The sequence below is a fragment of the Manacus candei genome, unplaced genomic scaffold (genome assembly GCF_025592945.1).
Source record: "Manacus candei isolate 608988 ecotype Guabito, Panama unplaced genomic scaffold, ASM2559294v1 h1tg000011l, whole genome shotgun sequence".
NCBI classification, from domain to species: domain Eukaryota; kingdom Metazoa; phylum Chordata; class Aves; order Passeriformes; family Pipridae; genus Manacus; species Manacus candei.
Window position 1 is genome coordinate 24,878,550 of NW_026138059.1, and position 24,267 is coordinate 24,902,816.

The window sequence follows — 24,267 nt, forward strand, 5'->3', positions numbered from 1 at the left end:
TTGGCTGGGGTAGAGTTACTTTAAATCACAACACAAATTCACCTTTCAGAAACAAGGGAGAACTTAAGACAAATCTTCTACAAACCAGAAGTGCATTAGTTTCCTTCCTCCTGATGAAGATGTGGCCTACAAACTTCAGACTGGGATGGGGGAGTGACAACTGTTTAGCACAATCACTATAGCCACTACAGTACGTGGTATAGCAAGAATTTTGGAGAATGGTACACACAGAATTCAAGGGAAGCTCCTCATCTGTAGGATGCAGACTACAATGATACAGTTATTTCAACCTTTGATATAATGTGTGACAGTGATGTCACATTCAGCACTAGCAGAGACCTCATCTTTTCCAGTAAGGAGAGGGTCTCTATCACTTCTATGCCCTTGTGTTGAGAAAAGTGTACTCTCACCATCCCACTCTCCTTGGCTAAATGCAAGGCTGCTACCAAGTCATTCATTCAAGCTACTAACACTTAAGTGTTCAACCTACCTCACTTAAAGCAACCAAACTCAATGAACTCAATGCAATGAAGAATAATTAGCAGTAGGAACAAGAAGCATAGCCTGAGTACTGCTACAGACAGCCAAAGAAACTTTATACAGACACTCATATTTAGTGAACAGTACAGAAAAATAAGAGTTGTGTGGGAGGTAGGAAAACAAAGAACACGGAAAGAAGAAAATCTAGGAAGTCAACTTGTACTTCAGTACATTGCCTCCATTATAAATCTCTCTAGTTTTAATTAAAATATCTAAAGTACTGAGAAATCTTATGATTGATTATATTATGCCACTCCAAAAGTTTATCTACACCCAAGGAACATAAAAAACAACTTCTTAGTATTGCTTTAAAATAGTAAGTTTTTAGAAGTTCTTTATTACCAGCAAGTAGGTCTGCAGAAGCTGAGGAACTAGAAGCAGCCTGAGTTGTGGGCTGGGGTTCGGGAGCACTACTTCCAAAAGCATCTAAAGGGAATTCCAGAAAGCGTCAAGAAAAAGTTAAGAGTTCAATATTAAATATATCAATTCATTACTTATCATAAACAAAAGATGAAAGGATAACCACTTCAAAATGAAAGTGCTTGGCCATCTTTATTGCAGAGCAGTACCATGGACACAAAGTTCAGGTGGAAAAAAGGAGGTGCAACAAACCAGTACTTGAAAGAAATCTTTTCTATTTAAGCCTCTCCTCAGAAAACCCATACAAAGCACAGCATTCAAGACAACAGGGTTAACTCATTTGGAGATGAATGCACTGAACTAGACTTTGGAATAATTCCAGCCAGAACCTAGTGACTCACATTAAGTCTTTTTAGAGGAATATTTCACTGATGTTTCAAATTCACTGCCTCTAAGCAACATTCCTGTTTTGCAACACGCCTAGAGTTGGTTGTGCCTATCCTGATTTCCACCTTGTCAAATCCAACAAAGATCCTGTGACTCAGATACCCAGTTTGAGACAAGTCACCCTTAAAACTTCAGCTGCTTTGAGAAACGGAACTGAAAGAAAACAACATGATCATGGAGACTTGCAAAGAAAGAAAAAAGGACACAGCAGACTTTCACTGGACATCTGAGGAAGAGCCACACATGCACTGACTGAAGACAGGATGGCAAGTGTCATGACAACAGAATGACCACACCAACAGTTCATTTGCAGTTCGTTATTGTGCTAAGAAGGGGACATGCTAGTCTCAGCCGTAATGCCACACAAAAAAGTTGTGAGAAGGGAAAACCTGCAGCTTTAGCAAAGTGCAAAGGTAATTGAAATGAAGTGATTCAACTCTGAAGTGGTGAGGAAAGAAAAATACCCACCACCAAATAGGTCAATCACACCTGAAGAATCCACCTTTGCTGGAGAGGCAGTGGGTAGAGGAGAGGGGGCTGCAAATGCATCCACTGCAGTGAGCACAGGATAAATAATATTTAGTATCAGCAAGGCAACAATGATAGCTAAATATTTCAAAGCCATATAGGCTCCACCAGTTAGAACCACAGGGTTGGTAAATTCAGGTAACAGTCTTCAGAACTGCAAACAGAAAATGTTACATTTCTCACACAGCAACTGAAAACCACAGTACTTTAAAGAAAGCATTGTTTATTAAGAATTTCCTCATGCTTAGAGAAGGATTTACTCTTTCAACAACCACGTTATTTATTCAGCTTCAGTGTCAGCCAATTCATGGTTTGCATCTTCAACAAGTGCACATCTTGTGACCAAAGCATCAAATCCACAACTTAGTATTTCTTAGTATTTCAGCTTAAAGATGTAAATCGGTAGCAAGTTGATTTTTTTTCCTTTTTTCACTTACGGAAAAAAATCCAAACCCAGGAAGTATGAAGAAAGGCCTGTGAAAACAAGCACTCACCAGATAAGAGATCACCAGTGAGAGAACTCTCAGGCACAGGAGAAGCCGCAGGTGGTGGAGATGAAAATGTATCTTCCAGAAATGAAAGAAAAACCAAGAAGTAAGTGTCACTCAAGTTAGTTTATATCATTGCACAGCATCAAAGCAGCAGACCATTGGAAGAATTCTCTCTTTACCTGTACCAAAGAGATCTATGCTAGGAGTAGCATCTGGTTTAGGTGCTGCAGGTGCATCAGGAGCAGACTCAAATAAATCTAAGGCCAAGAACACAACACATCTTTAACTCATTTTTGAAAGGCAGGACTGAAAGCAGAACTCTCAAATTTTGCACATCATATTTGAAATTAATAGGCTCTCTGGTTTGAAAGCCTAGCACACAACACGCATGCAACAATGACTGTTTGGTACTCCTGACAGATCAATCCACCAGAATCAAAGAGTTAAAAACAAAATTACCACCAAATATATCTAGAGCAGGAGGAGCGGAGGTGGTGGCGGTAGCAGAAGTGGTGGCAGTAGTGGTAGTGGCAGTAGCTGTAGTAGCAGTAGCAGCAGCAGCAACAGCAGCAGCTGGAGAAGGAGTTGTTGCAGGAACTGGAGTGGCTGCGCTAGTTGTAGGGGTAACTACAGGAACAGCAGTCTCTGTTGGCTTCATAGCAAAGAGGTCCAGCTCAGGAGCAGCCTCTGCACTACCTTCGGATGGGGCAAAGGGGTCTTGTAAAAAGGAGAGGGGAAATATATGTGTATGCATACTTAGGATCAGTGAGGGAGGAAGTCAAGAACAAAGCAACTACAGGCAATGCACATACCGCAAATACACGCACATGTAGAGGACGTCGCTCTAACGTCTAGCTTACTTATCCAGACATGTTACTTATGTTTTTCTAAAATAAAGACCATCTGAAAGGCTGAGCAGTTTAGTTACTAGAGGGGAGAACTTTCACAGGCTGTTTGACAAGGCCAAAAAACAAAATATGACAAAAGACTATCCAGAGTACTGCTTACAACTCAGCACTGAGAGAATTGTTTATTAGCACTAATATAAGCACAAAGTTACTGGGACTCGGAAACAGGCAGTTTTGTTAAGCATGCTCTTCAGTTTAAGGTTTGTTTTGACCAACTGCAAACACTATGAAAATTTCAGAAAAACACACTGCCATGTAGTTTAAACAAAAAAAACCAGCAAAACAAGATACTATCTAATGACATAAAACCCACCATTTCCTGAACATGCATCAAGAGCTGCTGCTACAGGGGTTGGGGTAGCTGGTGCTGCTGCCCCTTCAGCTGCTGCAGGGGCTTCCCCAGGAGAAGCTGCAAAGGCATCTTGGGTGCAGTTTAGGAACAGAAATTAAAAGAAAAAAGAATAAAGAGAAGAAAAATATAGTAAAAGAACCAAGTTAAATTGCACAGGTAGATACCCTTATACAACATGAATGTATTACTCCAAAAGCAAAAGTCATGCAGCGCAAAACACTTTGTCTCTCCCCCAACCCCACGCAAGCAGGTTCTAGACAGGGTCTGCAGATGGAGATTCTTGGGTTGCTCACTGGAAGTACAGTGAGTGCAAAAGAAGGCATTATTCTCATTGTATAAGGGATCTGAGCAGCATGCTCAGGTACTACCCAAAATTAACTAATTAACAAAATTAACTGAAGAGTAGATATTAACAACTTGCATGCTCAAAGCCTCTATTACATGTGATTAATCTGCAACTGTGAGTTTACTCACATAGCATAGTGCTTTGCAAACTTAAGCATTGTTATGAATAACAATCTAGTTACTCTGGCAGATAACTCAATCTACTATTTCTAGTTTTTGAGCCAAGTCAGTCATGCAACGTCTGGAAAATTGAACTTACTTGTTTCTTAACAGTATTCCAATTGGATCTTTCTGAAGCCATACCCTGATGCATAGGCTATATTTACTTGGCTTGCTTCAAACAGATCAAGAATGTTCATCTTAACTGCTGGCCAGGATAGCTTGTCTGTCCTTTTACGATCACTTCTAGGCCAACTGGTCAAGTCAGGGAAAACAAGAAGTCTGGGGTTTTGGAATTACTTGCTCATGAGTTTTCTTTGACTGTTTTTTTTTTGTTTGTCACTTGGCATGCTTAAATTCCAAGCTATGAACTTTCACAGCACTATTTCTAGGCTTAAACCACAATTTGTAGCTCTTAATTCTATGAAGTAGTCCTAATGGACAGAGTCATTTGGACTATCCTCATAGGCAAGCATTTTCTTCACAAAAAGACTGCACGATTAGGATTAAATACTTCAAGATGCTTGTAAAGGCCATTTTTCTACTGCTACAAAGTTAGCAAGTTAAAAAAAATCTGTTGGGGAATACTGCAATTGCACTGTCAAACTAGTACAGGAAAAAGCTTAACATGCTTTAACTTGAGTGTCAATTTTAAAATGAAAACAACCATTTTAAAAACAAATTTGTGCCAGGAAATCTAAAAAGCTCAAAAGAACATGCATGGAAATTTCAACAGAAGAGAAGAAAGCCAATTAGTCTTGTACAATAGAATTAAAATGAGTTAGTAGCAAAAAGGCCTGCTAATAAGCCATTTCAAATATAATTCTATTTTTCAAGTAACAAGGTTGTTCAACAACAAAACTGGATGGCAGTCGTCCAAGTAAAAAAGTCAGAATGCGTCAAACGTCACAGTATTGTAGGTATACCAGACATTGGCATACACCACGTAGAAGAAATTCAACACAGAACTGAACTGAAGAGTTTTGCATTGTACTGCTCGGGAATATGCTATGTGTAAGGTCATGTGTGTTGGGTTTTGCTCTACAGGGCCAGCTTTCAGATGGACGGTCACCTTGGGCTCTTTCAAAAGAACACATTTGTACCCCCACAAGCTTGTAGGCCAACAGCACAAATGTTAGTCAACCCTACTTATAATTATTTCCCAGAATGAAAGGATGGACTTCAGATGATATATAAAGGAATTCAGAATGCATAGAGTTAGTCACTAGTTCTATGTTGGGATCACTTTAGCCTCAGAGTAACACCTATTCCTGTACAGATGTAGGCTACTGAAGTTCCACATGTAACAGTCATAGATACTCAAGAGGGCACAAATTACTTCCAGCCACAAATGGAAGGAAACAGATAGTTTGGCAGCAGCTGTATTATTTACTGACACTTCTGAATAAGGTTCTTGCCAAGCATTATAATTTTGTTTAGCATCAGACTTGGGTTAAATGGCAGAGGGGATAAACACCTAAGTTCATAATGTAATCTAAAGGAAAAAAAGTCATATTAAGAATTTCTAATACTAGTTACTCTGAGAAGTTCAAGAAATGTATATGAACATCGAGAGAAACCAACCTGAACAGGTGACCCTACAACTCACAGTTCAAATTAAGGGTTTGCCATTGGTTTTTTTAAGTTAACGCTTATCAAGTTCTTTGAAGCTTTCCAAAAAGCTCTGCTGCACCTGCACAGTTGCCCTTTGCCCTCTGCTAAAATCTAGCATGGAATGCAGAAATGGATACAATTTAGTCTGCATATTTTATCATTAAAAAAAGGACTGTTTATTTTCTTTTTTTGTTCCTCCACATTGGCACAGTAACACTACATTTGCATATCCAGCACTGTAAGAGATCTTCCCCCTTTTAAAGCATTTACTATATTCCTTACATTTCTGCATCTTCTGTTTCAAAAGTCAATTTAGCTTTTGACTTCTAGAATCAAGTAGCATATGGTTCTCACTTGAATGCATTGATATCATGAAAACTTAGAGATGTTGCTGAAACCTTTGCAAGTTCCCACTGCATGAAACCTTTACTAGGAGTGATAGGTATGTATTAAGTACTGCATTAAATTTAAATTAATAAATATCATTCTTATTGAAATCATATGCAAACAAGGGTATTTTAAAGTTCTGAAATACTGAAGTAGTGGTTCAATACACCTTGTTTGCAGTAAAATAAGCATTCCTGAAGAGTGATCTGTTTCATTTCATAAATTCAGGTTTTATCTGATGCCACAGCATCAAATACATGACAAGTTATTCACACATGATGATACAGCTGACTTATTTAATGTATTATGCAACAAGTGAAACGTACCTATAGAAAGTCACAAGCACAGGAAAGATTGTAGAACTAAAGCGTACATGAGAAACTGTTTCCACAGTTTTTTCCCCTCTTCAATCACCCTTCATTACTTTTTGACATGTGAACCTGACCTGAGTTAAAAAGAAGTATTCTACTAGGCTCAGTGCTAGGAAACTGACAGTTGGACTTGATGATCTTAAAGGTCTCTTCCAAACTTAATGATTCTATAAAATTATAATAATGCTGCAAAATTTTTTCTTGTTTGTTTTTTAAACTAATTGTTACCTCACTATACCAGCATGTTCCAGCATAAGGGACATTCATTAGCCGTCAAGTGCCAAAAGTCTTCACACTTGGCCTGTGGTTTCTTTACAGGGAACACCATAGCTCTCCTGCCCACTTACAGTTCAAGTCATCTGAATGCCTAACAACTGACATTTGCACAATGTCTACCATGACTTGTTACTTGCACTGCTTAGAGAGTAATCACACAACAACATGTAACTCAATAGCACATGACTAGTGTCCAAACATATTGTGCCAAATTCTATTACTGAGATGTGGCATTTCAAGGTTTCTCGCTTTTCTTTCACCTTTATGTTTTTCCCTCTAAGGAATGATTCCAGATGCACTTTGAAAACAGCCTCCTCTTGTTTATCTTAGAAACATGATAAGGACTTCTTCAAGTGGGCCCAGGTAACTGAGAGCTTGTCCATTAATGAGACTGAGTTCTTTAAAAAAGCTATGCTAGATCAATTCTGCATTTTTCATCTGCTTTCCAATACCGTATTAGAGATGAAGACATAATGCAGAGCTTATGTCTTAAAGACAAATCCCAGTCCTAGGAAGCATGCAGGCTCCTATCAGCTAAAGTATCAGCAGTACAGTGCAAGAGTTAGCAGTCAACAACCATTCCAAAGCCTCCTCTTCTGCTTCTTCCCTCAGCTTGGCTGCCTTTCTCCTGCAGTTTTCAGCTTCTTCCTCTAATCAGCCACTCCCTGAAGACTCTTTATCTTTTTTCTCCTGAGATCACTGCCACTGTACCTTCCCCTACCACACCTCACCACAAGAAACCATGTGAAGCAAGAAAGCACTGGCAAGCTGTAAGAAGTTAAGGTGACCTCGAAGACTATCTCCAGCAGACCTCAAAGGTCAAATACCTACTTAATCACATTAAGTGTAAGCATGTCTAACACCACAAAAGCTATAGAGCAACAGTGTCTGCCTCCAAAACTACCTCTTCTTGCACTGTACACAATCTTAAAGTGACAATGAATGTTAGTGTACTATGCTAGTATATACTTACAGCACAGCCTTCAGAAGAAAAACAAACAAAAAACCAAAAAAACCCCAAACCATGAGGGGGGAGTTCAGTATGGACTCATGGATCTTAAAAGGGTTTGGCCAGTGGGTGTCTTGAAGGCACTGCAAAAGTACCTCCACTGCTGAGAGTGTTTAGAGATTTTTCTTCTTGAGAACTAGAGGTTTTCTGCTATCATAAATAATAGAACCTTGTTTCATCCTCAAGTGTTCCAGGAAAAAGTCACTATTCATCTAACATACAATCCACTGGAGATTTATAGCATTTGAGCAACAAAATACATTCTCTTTAAAAGAAGAGATCAAGCCACAGAAGTCTGCATACTGCAAAAATAAAATTCTTTCCACACTGGAGGGTGAAGGCAACTCCACTTAATATGTGTCACTAAGTTACCCAATGATAAGTTAAATCTCTAGAAACTAAACACATCCAGGTCTTCGCCACTTGAGAAGCCTGGAAGAAGACACATGACTTGGCAGTAGCTTCTTTTCTCTAGGCACAGAACAGTGGTAAAGGTAGGAAATAAAAGTTTCATCTTGCTGCTGCAGTAATGGACGAAAGTCATGGGCAGGTGTTTTTCTAATCCTGTTGCAAGTTTACAGTGATTTCTATCCATTTAACTATAGTTTCATTTTTCAAAAAGTCATATATTTATGCTAAATTAACAATGTAATTTGAAAGTGCTGTATCCAAGACTGGCTTGACCCCAAAGCTTTCATATGCTATGCATCTGCAGGGCTGTTGATGAGCACAGGTCTTGGCTTCTGCAACAGGCTTCTGAGAGTAACCATTATCAGACTCTCTCTTGCTCCCAGTGGTAGTGGCATCCAGAACCTTGCCCATGACTATTTTAAAATTGCTTGTTAACTGGTTGATCCTGTGGCACTAGGATTAGTATCAATCTTTGTAAAAGCAAGGACTAAGTAGCAGGTAGCAGTTGTACTCCTTTTGTAGTTCTTTTCAGCATTTTTACTGGGGATAGTTTGGTGCTGTCTGCTGAAGTCAGTCCTAAAAAAATTCTAACTAGGAACATTCAGTCTTTAGGAAACAGCTTTGTAGTCAAACTGTTCACATACGAGACCTCTCCAGCACTCCTGTCAGCAGAAGTGATAGATAAACAACCCCCACAGAGAAGATACTTGCTATGAAAACTGAATTACAGTAAGTTATTACTTATTCCTGACACCGATTGTCACGCTGAAAGTACGCATCAATGGAAGAGAAAAACAGAAAAATACAGTGGTCAGGTGATATTAAAAATGTTAACAGGTTTTAAACAGGAAGAATTCTCCATTACTAGGCTGGTATAGTGTTGAAAAGAAACGTAATTTCTGACATGCTGTTGAGAAGCCTCCTGCTCCACAGGAGTGACAAGAAAACTGACAACATACAGTCAGAATTCTTACTCAAGCGGATAGCAGATAACATTAAAGACTGAAAGAGCACAACCAACCTATAAGAATATGTTTCCTATACCTTACTGACATAGTTGGCATTTAGTGCAAGTTCATCACCACTTTAATGCCTTGTGAAATATCACCCAGACTCAAGAATGCTGAAACACAGTAATTTCATCTGGCTCTCTGGCTCAACACTATATTTGTAGGAAATATTCAAAAGAAACACAGCACAGCTGAAGTGTGACAAGTAATGAAGGGGCAGGACACTGCCATATCCATCCTCTTCAACTATGAAAGCACAGCTGCTTTTCCCAGAAATTATAGTACAGTGCATAGTTATTGAATAATGTGAAAACAATACCTGCTTACCCTGGTGTGGACCTGAGAACTACTGTTCTTAGCTGTTCAATCATAAGGTAACAGCCTTAAGTATACAGTTTTCTATTTTTCATATATGCATAGGAGTCTATTAGCACAGCAAAAAAAGAGGTAGTTGGACAGTTTATATTTCCTGTTCCATTTAGCATCCAACACACAGGCACCTCTGCTACAGCTGGTTAAATCAGATGCCTTGTTACAACAGCTGAACTCAATATTGCTTCATCTACCTCATGAGCTGGTGTAGTGCACTACAGCAACCAAACTAACCTCCAAAGAGATCCACTTCAGCAGTGGCAGCAGCAACAGTTGTAGTTGTGGCGGCAGCAGCTGAAGTAGTTGTAGTATCAGTAGTTGCAGCAGTAGTTGCACTAGGCTCTGCAGCAAACGGATCTGAAATCTGTGGCTCAGAGGTAACACCGGAAAGCGCAGCCAGATTATCTATATGCAACCATATAATGAAATCAAATGTGAAAAGTAAGGGGAGAGGCAGAGAGACCACAATCACTCAAGTCCAGAAAGCTGGAGCTTATTCAGGAGTCTTAACATTCAGAAGTCTTAGAAATTAAAAATATTACTCACCCTCTCCCAAGAGGTCTAATGATTGTCCATTAAAATGACAGCAGAATAAAGAAACAGACCAATTAGTAGAGCTTCCAGATTGAAGATGTTCATTACCCAAATGTTCATTCTAAGTGACATGTCTAGGTTAAACAATTTCTACACCTGATTTTCTAAAATTCAGGAAATTATTCTGACATGACAAAGCTCATTCTGTTTAACAACTATTCAAAACAGAATGAGTACATCAGTAGAACCATTCACAGAACTGACACTAAAGTCAGGGTATTCTAGCAGAGAGCAGTTATTTCAGGACATAACACATGACATCCCTAGTGCCACAAGTATATTTTAAGAGACAAACAAGTAGTGATCCTTTGACTTGGGTCAATTGTTGGGAGGGAGGGAGGCAGGCAGGCAGGCAGGAAGGCAGGAAGGAAGGGTAAGCATAAGCAGATTGGCTCTGCTCCAACTTTGGTTCTTTAGTCAATTGTTTCTGGAAGCCAATGAAGCATCTTTAATGACAGACTTTCCTACAATCTGATGTCCTCTGAGATCAGTCAGATTGAGCTCAAATACAGAAGTTTTGACTACATAAAAGATTTAAAAACCTGTGAAAACTAATGAGTTTGTCCTATTATATTTTAATTCTGTAGTTAGGATAATCTGAGCTCACCAGCTAACTATTTACTAACCAGTAGCTCCGTGTTGCTCATTGTACACATAACAGGGCCATGGGTTCATCTGATCCACACTGAACAGCAAGCACAGAGTCCAGATGCTTTACTACGGGTCAGCATGCAGGAAGCAAAATGATTTGAGCAAGCACTGCTCAATCTTCACAAATTTGTCCTTATTTTACAACACTTGTAAAAAAGGCAGCAAGAACCCACATGTAGGTTTTTTACAGTTTTCATAATTGGTTCCTTGGGAGAGCTCTACTTGAGACTGACTGCACAAGCTGAGGTAAGTCAAAATACCATTCTGAAAGAGCAGAACAGTACATTAAAAATGCAGCACTCTGGTATCCCATTACTGCACACCAGGTGAATGTCTCAGCTGGACTTAAAATAAACAACTGTTAGCAAACTTTTAAGTTCTATTAGCTTATTCTTCAATGCATTTTTGTTATTCAGTTATGTTATAGATCTCAATACAGTGAAATTACAATTATCCATCACAGTAACCTACACTTACTGTTAAAATGGGAATGATTAAACCCAATATTTTTTGTATATTAATATTAAATTAACAATACTATTAGAAAATCCATGTTCTAAGGCACACTGCAAGGTAGTTCAGAGCACAAATTTAAGTCAATTTGCTTTTATATCCACGAGTCAGACCTCACAAGGACACAGAATTTGACCTACTGTATTTTTGGTAATACTATAGTCTAGCTTACCTGCCAAATGCCTATCTATTCACCCTGCAGTATGCTGCAGGCAACATATGACCCTACTCTGATGATCTCCTGTTAGCACAGAAGTGCAGATTATCACAAGTTATAGTCCATTTGCTAGATAAGGTAGTACATGTATAATGTATATATCCCTAAATACAGTATATTCACTACAGTGAATATATCCAGTATATGCCAGAATACATAGGATCTACACTGCCAGGGAGACTGAGAAAAGCAAGATAATTTATTGTTGACATGTACTGATGCTGCATCTTGAAGTATTTGATATTCACATTCTTCTAGCTATTCCAAGCTGTAGCACTTCTTCCAACTTCCACTCTCTTCTACTGTTTCCTCATGAGTTCCTACCTTAACTTGCTTTAGCCCAGAAAGTAAGCACCTCAAGTAGCATGGAGGCACTGTTCCACATCCTCCCAAAAGTCCTGAGTGGAAGGAAGGTTATCTTGTCCAGCCTCCTGCTCAGAACGACAGTATTCCCAACACCAAATCAGAGCAGTCATGGCTCTGACTAGTCAGGTCTTGAAAAATCTCTAGGAATGGAGAGCTCACTAGCTTGCATCAGGAATCTGCTCCAGTACTGTCTTACCCCTCAAGTGAAATAATTTTTTTCTCATTTCCACTCAAGCTCTTCATTATAATTAACTATCATTTCGAAGAAAATTTTGGCTCTACTCTGTAATTTCTCTTCAAGTAGTTGTAGACCACTTTTAAGAGCCCACTTTAGCCTCCTCTTTGCCAGATGACAGAGGCCCTGCTCCCTCAATCTCTCTCTGAAGAGAAGTCATCCAGATTTCTGGAGTCCTGGTAGCCCTCTGCCAAGCCCCTCCACCTTAAACAGGAGAGCTCAGAACTAGATGCACTATTTTTGATGTGGCTTCACCTGCACTGATTAGAAGGCTGTGTAGTACCTATGAGATTGTACAATTAATAATCACTACCAGGTTCACTCTGCAAATTCAGTTTAAATAAGTGAATAAACAACCTTTAGCATGGGCTCAAAGATTTTTTCATTATCAGATAAAATATTAATGGAAATTCCAGTAGTTTCACAGAAAAGCCTTTTTAGTTCTCAATTTTTGCATGTGTGACATGGTGTTTGGCAATTCTTCAAGAGAGTTTAAAAAAGAAAAATGTAAAAAAAAAAAAAAGAAAAAAAAAGAAAAAGGCAAGATTCCAGTAGTGCAGTAACAGGTCATCGTACCCGGACCGGACTCCTGCCAGTAGTAAAACAGACAAAGTTGAAGCTTACTAAGTTACCAAAATGCTGTTCTGAAAAATAAGACTGAAGTATACTTGATGAGGGTAGCGATAATCCTGGCCAAAGAAAAAGGGATAGCTGTCCTTTTCTATTGTGGAATAAGAGGAGTAGGTGCATTACCAGTCAATTTTAAAGTTTTCAGTAATTCAGAAGAATAAAAACACCTAAGTTCCAAACCACAGGTGTTTTGTTCAAAAAGCAGAAAAAACAAATAAATCAGCTTTCAATTTCTATGCAAATCAATACTTCACAATATTACTGGCTATTTATTTATATTTCTATTGCAGAAATGAGCAACTGCTTAAAAAAGTTAGCTCCTTCAAGCTCTTTCAAGCATCTCAAAAGCTTGTATTTCAGTGTTTGGTGATGACAAAGTAAGACAAATAGGATGCAATCAAAAAATGCAGAATAATTAGTCCCAGGCATCCTAGAATAGATGAATCTTTGGTCTTGTTTTCTGGGTAAGATTACATTTCCATTAATAAAACTGACATTTGTGAAAAAGTAAAATCAATTCAACAGATTAAACTGGAATATGCTTTCATGGTCTACATGAAAGCCATAGCTATCCCTATCATAATGCAGTGGCTGAGATATAATGTCATCTTTAATGAACTAAAACTAAGGAACAGAAATAGGGAACGCAGAAACCATTGGATTAGCACTGATAGTAGAGCCAACATGACTCAGTGTTGCATTCCTGGTGTGAGAGGGCTGATTAGTTCATTAAGCTGCCACACAGGATCTCTTAAGATTATACTACAGTGGGTTTACAACTATGTAAGTTAAATCACAATTACTGGCCTAATTCCTTGTCTTAACAAGACAGGAGTGAACACTGCCTACATTTACTGCGGTCCTCTTCAGATCACCAGCTGCTGGTGCTGCCTGGAACAACAGGCTCAGTTCACCACAGAGCTTCGATTCCAGAAAGCTGGTTAGGCATTCCTGTTTGAAGGCAGTTAGCCCTCTATTTCTATTTTTATATTATTATTCTAAGCAGACAAGGTAGGTATTTTATTAAAATACGTTAAGGGTTGTCAGAGGTAATCGCAATTGCAACAGAACTAAGTTGCCACCATTTGCTGTAGACTCATTTCTATTTTAAAATGTATTTTTGATCCTCCTCCTACTGATCTGTGGGCTTTGCTTTATGAACAGAAGAGTTGATTTCTGCCCTCACCTTTCCAACAAGCACATGAGCAGTTCTAGTTCTTCTGTTTTGAAGTGCCTACCCTACCTGTTCACCTTCATCCATCCCCCTCCTGCTCACTTTTAGTCAAATAATCCTGGCTCCCCCCAGCTTTGTAGCCAGGCCCTTATAAGCAGCTTATACTATTATGCATATCCCTGGAAAGAAGAAGTAGCCTTGTGCTGCAAAGGAATGCCTGCCTGACAGGTCAGCAGAAGCCTGGGAGGGAGCTGGGAACATCTTGTGCTAGCAGAGAAAGGGTTAGACTTCAGTTCAGCCAGGCAAGATGGAGACTGCAAGAAGAGATGCTGACAGTGAGGTTTCTCTACCTCCCCATGATGTGGCTCCAGCAGCAGCAGCAGCAGCACCAGGAGCAGGTGCTGGAGCTGCCTGCCCAGTAGCGGCAAAATCTGGCTGAAGATCCAGAAGATCACTGGATGGTTTGGAAGCACTGCCAAGAAAAGGAAGAGGGATAATAGATACTGAAGGAATTTATCCATTTCAATCAATTTTTTTTAAAAAGTCACAATTGAATTATAGGAATTACCCTTAGTTTGGATTACTGATGAAACAGAGACACCTTTTTTCAGGTTTTAGGATTAGAGCAGTGGCCATAAACACCCCTAGTGCAGTGAGTGCCAAGAACACATTACAACTCAGGATGGGACCTTAACTTACTTCCATTACTTGATAATGACATTGCAACACATTTATGGGACTTACAATTCAAAAAAAAAAAAAATCCAAACCCAAACCCAACAAATCTGAAAAAAAACCCACCACAACACCCAAAACAAAAAATTCAAATCCGATGTGGTCCCTAAAAACAGAGTAAATAACTGCTGTGGCTGAAACCATCTCCATTCTACTTCAATATTCCATCATGCATGTCAAAAATCAATAAACCTGCATTTCCAGGCAATAAACAGACATTAGCTAGGAGAGAGTTGGTAAAACTTCAGTGGCTTAAGCCAGTCAGATATTTACTTAGGAAACCAGGTCCTGTTCATCTAAACATTTAAGTAACAAACAGTGGAAGCTCTTTCTTCAGTGAAGTTCTCCACTTGACATTTAACTTAAGTCAGTTACATCTTCAGACCATGGGTTCAAGCTCAGAGGTTCTCAGACCTCTAGAGTTCTATCACTTCTGCTCATTACAATGAGCAACAGCAGTTCTGGTTTTGACTGGAAAGCAAGGTTCGGATTTTCTCATAGGTCAAATGTTTATTTTTTATTTTAACCTCCAAAAGTTCATTATCTTTGTGCTTCATTAACTGATTGGAACAGCAAGAAAAAGGAATATTAATTCAGAAGTTTTAGAAACAGAATCCTGAAGGTCAGCAAAGACTACTCTGGATTTGCACATTACTTCAGTCTATTCAATTAGAAGTTTATGTTGGGAATGGTACAGCATTACTACTACGCTGCAAGCAAATCAGAGTAGCCATAACTTTTAATTATTTTTTTTTGTGTTAAGAGTTTATTTGTGATCTATACCAGCAGAAAAATGTAACCTATTGAATACTGGTGTACAGTACCTGTAAAATAAGCAAAACTTTTGAGGCAAGTCCCCTGTTACAAGTGTGACTGGCACCTACCAGCTCAGTAACTCAAACACAACTTTTAAACTTACGTGACTGGAGCAGCTGTAGATGAAGTAGCAAAAAGATCAACTGGAGGAGATGTATCAACCGTTTTTGCTGGAGTAGAACTAGGAGATGTAACAGTTGTGGCTGGAGAAGACTGGAGAAATATTTTAAATATAAATTCAATATACCAGCATTTCTCCACAAACAATTCATGCACAGATTCACATACTTAAAAAACCCAATTTTAACATCAGGTCTTTTTATTGTGAGCTGTTCCCTCCTTTGAAAGAATTTAAGAAAGACTAGGCTAAGTTTTCAGATGGTAGTGAAGCTGAGAAACTCCAAGGTGACTCCAAAGAAAGAACTAAGTTTCTACAGGGTTTGCTTCTGCATCTGTCAGACCCTTCATATGGAATGAAATAGAGTACTAAGGTGCTGTTGTGGATAAACAGCTAACCACAGAAATGGTGGCAGAAGAGAAATGGTTAGAAACAAGTTAAAAGTTTGTTTGTAAACTTTCAGAAAAGAGTTTAAAGAGCCATCAACAGCACTGAAGGTTAAGTCCTTGGGAAGATACAAGACAGCTCAGCCTATGACTTTGCTTCTTCAGCTCCTCCAATTCTCAATAAAGATACTTTAAGTATGGCAAGGACAGACACTCAGGAAAGCATATTGCAACTCTTCAGTGAACTTGAAGACTCAAGTTACCTTGAAAGGTGTCAATTTAAAAGATACTACAAGCTTTGTTACAACATCTCACATGCTAGAGAGATACTTTTCCTAACAACTGAAAACAAGTCCTAATTTTGGTACTGCTTGCCATTCTGACCACTCCCAAGAAGCAAAAACAATGGCAAATTTGAAGAGATTTTCCTCTGAGTTCTTCTACTGGTGTCCCATCATTCTAATTCTAGCAGTAGATATAAGCTTTCTAGACTCTCCTCAAAGCTTTACTAAGGTTTGAAACTAGAGTGGTCCAAATCCCTCCTTTGCATCAAGGAAGAGAGGGTTAAAGTCGTAAGAACACTTTCTGAGCCATCATGTAGTTCTCACCAAGTGGTATCATATTAAACAGGAGAGCAGGTGGTTTTTGTTGGTTTTACCTGGTTTTGTTGTGGTTTTTTGTAAATGGCTTTTCATAAATATAAGAGCTTTCACTAGAATCAACCATTGAACTGCCTCCCTCAGATTTAGAAGATTTCATTGAGTTTTTCCCTTGCAACACCCATTATTAGACACAGAGCTATGGCACCTGGCAACGCTCCAGGGATACCAGGAGCTACGATTACTAACACCATAAAGCTCATTACTTTATCTGACACTCAAACCAAGACAGTTTCACTAGCAACTCTTGCTTTACATTAAGGTCAGCAGTCTCACTAATAAAGGTCATTTCTGAAACTAGATATATTAGATGAAAGTTTTCCTCCTAGCTTTTCACATGAATGTGGTTTTAAAAGAGTCAGACCACCCTCCTAAAAAGCTGCAAATGGAGTGAAGGATTTGGAAGAGAAATGCCATGGAGTAAATTTCTCACTGACATAAGGATTAAGGGGGAGGGCAAGGAAAAAAAAGTTGAGATAAAAATGTGTGTATATTTTAAGCTCTCAAAAAGAGTGATCAACAAATCCTGGCAAAGTTCCTTAGCATCCTTCACTGGTACAAGCACTGCAGCCCTTCAGATCAGTGACATGCTCTTATGGGGCCATTATTTACAAAGCCATTAAAAGATGTAATTTTGTCAATTAGGTAGGGCCTAGGTGACAAAGTATAAAAAGCAGATTAGGACATGGACATAATCATTATGCCCTCATGATTTTCTAAAGTATATCACCTGAACAAGAATTAACTAGTACAGCAACTGGCAGTATTTACCTTGCTCAGAGGAGAAGGAGCCCCAGATCTAGGAAAAAAAAAAGCAGAGGGGGGGTGTTTCAGATAAGTACAGTTTTGGAAACTATGTTTCTGGTCATCAAAACTCCCACAAAAAAACCAAAAACTAAGCATGAAAGCTTTCTAAAAATCTCTACAATTGCATGCCCTCTCCATTTTTCAGAAGTCCATGTGCTACTTTAGACAAGAAATGCAAATTTTACTTCAAATCTTAAACAAATCTTTTAAGCTAACTGATACCACAAGATTATTCTGCCTTTTAAATAAGCTCTACTAAATGGGGAAAGGCAGAGATGCATGCAAATGTCTTGCTCCGGGGCCTACAGGAGCCAGTAGAAAAAAGATACTGGGGCAAGATGTCACCACATTATAAACCCATGCAACAGCAGCGGAACACCACCAATACTGAAGCAGTTATCTAACACAAGTCTTCTGAGGATGTGTCAGCAAGTTTTCAAAGTCTACTGTTCTTTTAAAGAAAGTCAAAGTTACTTGAAAATAACAGTATTTAAAAGTACGAAAACAGTGAGTTGGAAAGTTCAAGCTGAAAGTTCTTCCACATGCACAAAAATCACACTAACAATAACTGACAGAGCTTCAATTGTAAGTTCAAATGTATGTCAGTGCGTTTGTTTGATTTCATTATTATGAGGCACCAAAATACTGCTACATATTTTTAGAGCTGCTTTGATCTAAGAGATGAAAGGAGGCGTTAGAGATAAAACTTCACTAGTATTGAACTATCATCCATCCTATAAGTTACTCGAATTGGGTAAGTCCTAGGAGCTGTAGAACTGATTAGAAGATGACAAAAAATAAGAAATGACAAAAAATAACCTAATGACTACATAAAAAACAAGGAACAGGTTAGCTAATTTTAAAGAAAATATCTATTTCTATAAAGTTTTCAAGCCATCTTAAAAAAACCCACATAATCATGCATGCATGCAAGTGATATGTAAACATATGTACTTACCCTTCACTAAATCACAAGGAAAGCAACAGTAAAAGAGAAAATACAGGTTTAGCTTAATCCTTCCTAGACTTAGCCATGACAAGTATCTAGTGAGAAGATGCAAAACCATTAGAAAACAAATAGATTTTGATGATAAAAACCTTAGCAGCAGGCAAAACCCCAGCTCCTTCTAAGAGTTTTCCTCAGGTAATTTCACTTCTTTTTGGAAAGCGTCTTACTTCTTCTGCGTGTTCCCCCCCACTCCCCAGAATTAAAAAAGGTTGCCATTAAGAGGACATTTTAAGGGAAAGGAAAAGCCTAATCTTTCTTATTTTCTAGAGAAGTAACAAAAGGAGATTGGAGGAGGCAAACCTAAACATCAACTAATCTCACATTGGCACTATTATGCCTAAATACATGGTACAACATATAATACCTACTTGTTGCCAGGTTTTTTTCCTTCCAGTGAGTTTAGATGTTGCTCAAGGGTCTCCATGAGACTGCTAGGAGCCTTGAAAGCAAAGAGAAAGATACACACCTAAATGTATTGCATTAACCTGACCATACTTTGACATCCAGCACCAGCCTCCCTGAAGTCCACCATGTTCATGCTCATCCTGTTTTATTTACATCACTGTGGAAATAGTGGATTTTTATGCTAGAAATATTCAGGCAAAGACAGTTTTTAGAAAGATAATACTGTGTCCAGATTTGCAGAGAGAAAACATTTACCTCCACTGCACAGCACCTGAAGCTTAAATCCAGGATGTACTGCTCATCATGCTTTAAATCAGTGCTAAACATTGACAACAGCACAGGCACCCACAGGGTTAATTTTAAGAGTAATGGATTCAAGGTCACACTTTGAGTTTTGCTTTCAGTCAGAACTCCAACACCTCCTTCAAGACCAGAGGATTAGACAGCATTTGCAGCCTAAACAAAACAAAAAGTCCTTCTCAATGTCCCCAGAAGCAGCTACCTTTGGTTCGAGACTCCCATCATCACAAAACCTCACGGGTGTTTCTTCTCAAAATGGTAGCCTGGCACAGGTTACTGTGCAGCTAGCTCAAAATGCAGAAAGATTACTATTTTAGACATCTATAAAAAACTAAGCTTTTTCAAGCCTCCCTGGTCTTAGGTTTTATTTTAAGCAACCTCTTTGTGGTCAGCCAACACCCTGAGGCATGCACTTGATGTTACAATGGCAGATAGAAAAAGTAGCCATAAATGCACACTAGGCTTAGCTACTCCAGTATAAAAATGGAGTCTGGGTAAGTAGACTCCTACAAGATCAATAAGCAGGGAGGAAACTCTTGAGAGATACAGTAGCATATAATAGTCAAATATTTCATCAGGGTTGCGAGTCCATCAGTGGTACAGTCTCTAAACAGGGAATTCTCTTTATCAGTCTCTTTGAGATCAACCACAATTCCTGACAGCAATACCTATGGTGTTTTTCATAAATAACATCTTTAATTTCAGGGCAGACATATTCATCAAACAAGTCAGTTTGCAATGCTTGAAAACAGACTATTTGCTGCTCCTATGCTGAAAAGCCAGCTGGCTGGATGAATCAGATATTTCAGGATGCTTTTGCCTGCTAGTACCAATGCACAGTCAAGTGTACTTACAGTGTCTGCATATTAATTTTGGCACTAAACTCAGTAACTTAACACATGTAGAAATTTAAAATGCTCAAAATAATCTTAAATGACAGATTGAGTTTAAATATTTCCCACGTACATGTGCAATGCAGAAACATCTTGACCTTGCTGCTTTTATAGGTGCATTTATTAATTTTCAGTTCATTGGAGCATAATAAAGAATTGGTTAAACATAAGTGACTTAGTTATAAGAATTCTCCAGCAGCAAGAAAAAGAAGAACAAAGGTAAAACAAACTAAAAAATCCAGAGAGATTCAGACTTCTACATATTCAAAAAGGCTGCAGTGTAAGATAGAAGTTGTGCTACTTAAACATGTAAGGATAATCTGTTTCAAAAAAAAAAAAGTCCATGACTTCCTGTTACCAGTTACCTCTAGACACTTTAAATAGCTTTCCAACATATTATTCACAGGCTTCTTAAAAGCCAACAAGGTAATACAAAACTTATCCATCAAACAGAGAGAGGAAGCTTCAGAAAATTTCTACCCAGAGGCAACAATTAGGGAAGTAAATACTATCCGGCATCCAAATTTGCAAAACTGAGCATTGCTTAATTTCTTCTAAATGCTGCTTCAACATCTATCAGTCAGCATTACGCTAGAACCTTAGATATGGGTTCCTCACTAGCTATTAGGGGCAAAACTGTCACACTTTTAGAACAGCTAGTAAATAAAAGTGAGACAAGATCTTTAACTGCCAAGATGCCTCCTTAACCTTCAAAACTTTGGAGCCAAAGTCCAAAAATGACAACTGTCAACTTGAATTACACTTTTGTGCCACTTGTTTGCATTTAGAGAGTATGTACACATACTGAGTATCAACACAACTAACTTGTTGCAGAATACTACTGACTACTGCCATGGCTTGCTATAAGAATTTAGTATACCTAAGTTGATACTACATACAAATTATGTATTAGTTCTTAACTGAAATTCAGTTTTATTATTCACCTTTTATTTATTTATCACTGAAATACACTGCCTAGGTCTTAGACACAAGCTACAGCATGTTGCAGATTAGCCTTAATAAGTGAGAGTCCCAAGCAGCCTTTGGGAGAATACAGTTATGAGGGACTACCTAAGAAGACCACTGAAGTGGTCAGGCAGTTGCATCATTGCAGATCCCCCCCCTTCCAAAAGAACTATTCTATTTTAAAGTATTGGTTCATGGGGTGAAAGGGACCATCTGGTAGCAGTAACTAAGGTGCTGCTGAACAAGTGTGGCACTGACTGACAGTGCAGAGCAGGCTGGTGCAAGCAGAAGCAGACAGAAGTGCCACAGAAATTTATACAGCATATTTCATTAACTGAGTTTAAGGTGAATTCTTCTGGTTTTAAGGACTGGACTGTGTTAAAAAAGAGCCCCTGAGGCACAGGGTTAGGTGAATATACTACATCAGCTATTTCAGAATGTGGTCTGGTATTCCACACACTACTTTCCTCTGCCGAAAGAGTGGCCAGACTTCATAGCCTCATAATATCTGAAATCTATAAAGATTAAAACTCTTCACCCCCTCATAATGTCTTACTTTCAGAATTTTTAAGTGGTTTTTTAACCAAGAGAGCCACTATTCTGATGCTGATTTAAACCAGGCTTTCAAGAAGCTTTCAAAAACTACATTAACAAAAACTATATGAACACTTGGGGTTTACAACCATTAAGCAGTTAGGGTTGCTTTTCTGTTCCAATTTTATTGGCATCAAAACTGCCACAGGTGAATTCTTCAGTATGGACCTCTTCCTTTAAGTAAATATCCTTTTCACATTAAACTCAAAGCCAGGCACCCAACTTTGCAAGTGATACTGAAAATGGACCAGCAGCTCCAGCATGTTAGGTGCTATAACTTCCTACCAGCATTTATATTCCTGGTGTAATTCCTAATTACATAACTTTTAGTTACTACACAGATCCAAAAACACCACAAGAGAAGCTTACCTGCGTAAGATCAGGGATATCACCTTTGTCAATTCCAACTTGCTGTGGATATAAAAGAGCAAAGGGAAAATTTAAGTGCATTATTCCACTGCAGCAGGCATTAATTTTGAGTAGAACTGCTCCTCAAGCTATAACACCCTCTGTCTTTAGAAAAATACTACAAATTTAGAAAGCAATGTTCGTCTTCCCAGTAGCTACCACCAACAACCTGCACCAGTCTTTTCCCCCCTCCCACAAATTAAATATCCATTTAAAATAAAACTATTAATAAATGGAGCTCTATTTCACACAGGTTAAGTTCATACTCCATACTGCAATACCCTGTTGTCTCAGAGGACAGCAGTAGTGAACTGCTAAACATAGACTATCCAGATACCTGCCTATCCTAATGAAGTTCTCTGAAATTCAGCCAGTGAGAAAAACCTAGAAGACATCACTTCAAAAAAAATGCTAAAGCTCAAGTCACTCGTTTGTTCTGCCATTCTCTGCTAGCATTTCCAATAAAACAAGTTAGGGTCTAAGTCAGCAAATCTTCTATTAATTGCCCTGTTGCTGCACTATGGTTCTTCAGAGTGACTATTGGTTTGGCTTTTGCAGAACAGCAAGCTCCACTGCACATGGTAATCCTGAAGTACAGTCATTATAACCTCTGTCCAGCAAAGCTGACCTATGTCTCTAATGTACTTTACTCCCTCAGATTCAATACTCATATCTGACAGTGCAAGTCACTAGGGAGTCTATCAGGCCTTCAGAGATAAGTAAATTAGCAAAGAAACAAACTTTTTATTCAGCTCATTACTACTGTCCATTATGATGAAGTATGAAACATGGTAAATGTGCATGCTCTGCCAAAGAGCCAACTACTACAAATGAGAACCCAGCAAAGGAGTTAATTAACCATGTAATATTCCTATTATCCACATAAGAGGATGATAACAAGGAACAAAACCAGAAAATCCCACATTCCACTTAATTAGATGTTGGCTGCAAAGACTAAAAAAACCAGACTCACAAAATAATTATGCTTTTATTACTAATTGCTATATCTTCCTCTAATGTTCAACCCTGTCCTAGAAGTATACATTTATTACAGCATTTCTCAGAAATATTGGTACATTTGAAATCATGTCACCTCTTACGTTAATCAGGAAAGTTGAGGCTGGTTGCACCATAGAGACACATGGACATCCTAATCAGGACTTAACTACTTCAAGAAGAGCTGAACAAGCAGATTCAAGGACTTTTATACATTTATACACATTGAAACAGATGCTTAACAAGTGCAATTAATATTTTATATTGGTGCTAAAAAATTCACAAAATATTTAAGTGCCAGACTCCAGAAGATGGGAAGTCACTTACCTCTGCAACTTTAAGAAACTCTGATACTCTGGTCATTCGAGTTAGAAATCGTTTGTAGATTTCAAGAGCATCTTTACATTGTCCCTTTTTCATTTCAAAAAATTTTTCTACAGAAAGAATTTGACAAATTTCAGTTAAGAAGTCTTACATTAGGTCTGCATTCATCAGCAACTTTAGTTCTCAGAAAAATCCCGTTTCAAGAATATGGCACTACATTAACATTTTTCTACTTGGACACTAATTTAGTGGCATTCCTAGTCCTTAGTAGAATTTAGAAGCTGGGCTTGCTGAGCTGCTAAAGAATTGTACAGACCATAAAATTGCACCCAAACCAGCCACAGCATTGCATGTGATGTAAACCATTTACTTAAAGATTAAAAAGCAGGTGATTTAGCTACCAAACTTAAAGCTCAAAATAATTAAGGATACTTAAACATATATTATGTCCTCTTCCACACTGCCTTCAGTCCAAAGAACAGTACCTTTTTCACTTAAGTAGCTCTCTAAACTTCATTTGTGTCCATTATTAAACTGCCACATATTTCAACCTGAACGTACACTTTAAGTAGCAGTAGACAGTGAAATTGTCTACTTGTCTAATTGAATTTTTATGCCCAACACATTTGTATCTGCTCCATAAGCTTCCTATGCCTACAGTTTCAGTCTAAACACGTGGGATTTACTTTTATGAAACCACCAGAAAGCACTGAAACATGGATAAAGAAGACATTGACCTTTACAGCTCAGGAACATCTTTTTGCCTGTTCAGTCACTGTAACACTGCTATAATGCCTGTTTCTTCCTGTTCTAGTTGCAGACAGTTTTAGGTCAGTCATGTTGGTCAAGCAATCTGAGTTTTTAGCTGTCTTTATAGACCAGCTGCAGTGC

At 38.4% G+C, this 24,267-nt stretch overlaps 1 protein-coding gene across 1 annotated transcript in view; it reads right to left on the reverse strand.

The window, feature by feature from the left end:
• SNAP91 (synaptosome associated protein 91) overlaps positions 1 to 24,267 on the reverse strand; it is a 68,863-nt gene that overhangs the window by 18,016 nt on the left and 26,580 nt on the right. The window contains exons 8-22 of the mRNA XM_051777999.1: positions 23,380 to 23,486; positions 22,018 to 22,059; positions 18,859 to 18,929; positions 18,440 to 18,445; positions 17,446 to 17,473; positions 15,615 to 15,724; positions 14,311 to 14,432; positions 10,127 to 10,141; positions 9,815 to 9,985; positions 3,588 to 3,695; positions 2,826 to 3,083; positions 2,546 to 2,623; positions 2,370 to 2,441; positions 1,816 to 1,899; positions 883 to 966 (exon numbers count right to left, since the gene is read on the reverse strand). Coding sequence (XP_051633959.1) covers positions 883 to 966; positions 1,816 to 1,899; positions 2,370 to 2,441; positions 2,546 to 2,623; positions 2,826 to 3,083; positions 3,588 to 3,695; positions 9,815 to 9,985; positions 10,127 to 10,141; positions 14,311 to 14,432; positions 15,615 to 15,724; positions 17,446 to 17,473; positions 18,440 to 18,445; positions 18,859 to 18,929; positions 22,018 to 22,059; positions 23,380 to 23,486 — 1,356 coding nt within the window. The remainder of the gene's footprint in view (positions 1 to 882; positions 967 to 1,815; positions 1,900 to 2,369; positions 2,442 to 2,545; positions 2,624 to 2,825; positions 3,084 to 3,587; positions 3,696 to 9,814; positions 9,986 to 10,126; positions 10,142 to 14,310; positions 14,433 to 15,614; positions 15,725 to 17,445; positions 17,474 to 18,439; positions 18,446 to 18,858; positions 18,930 to 22,017; positions 22,060 to 23,379; positions 23,487 to 24,267) is intronic.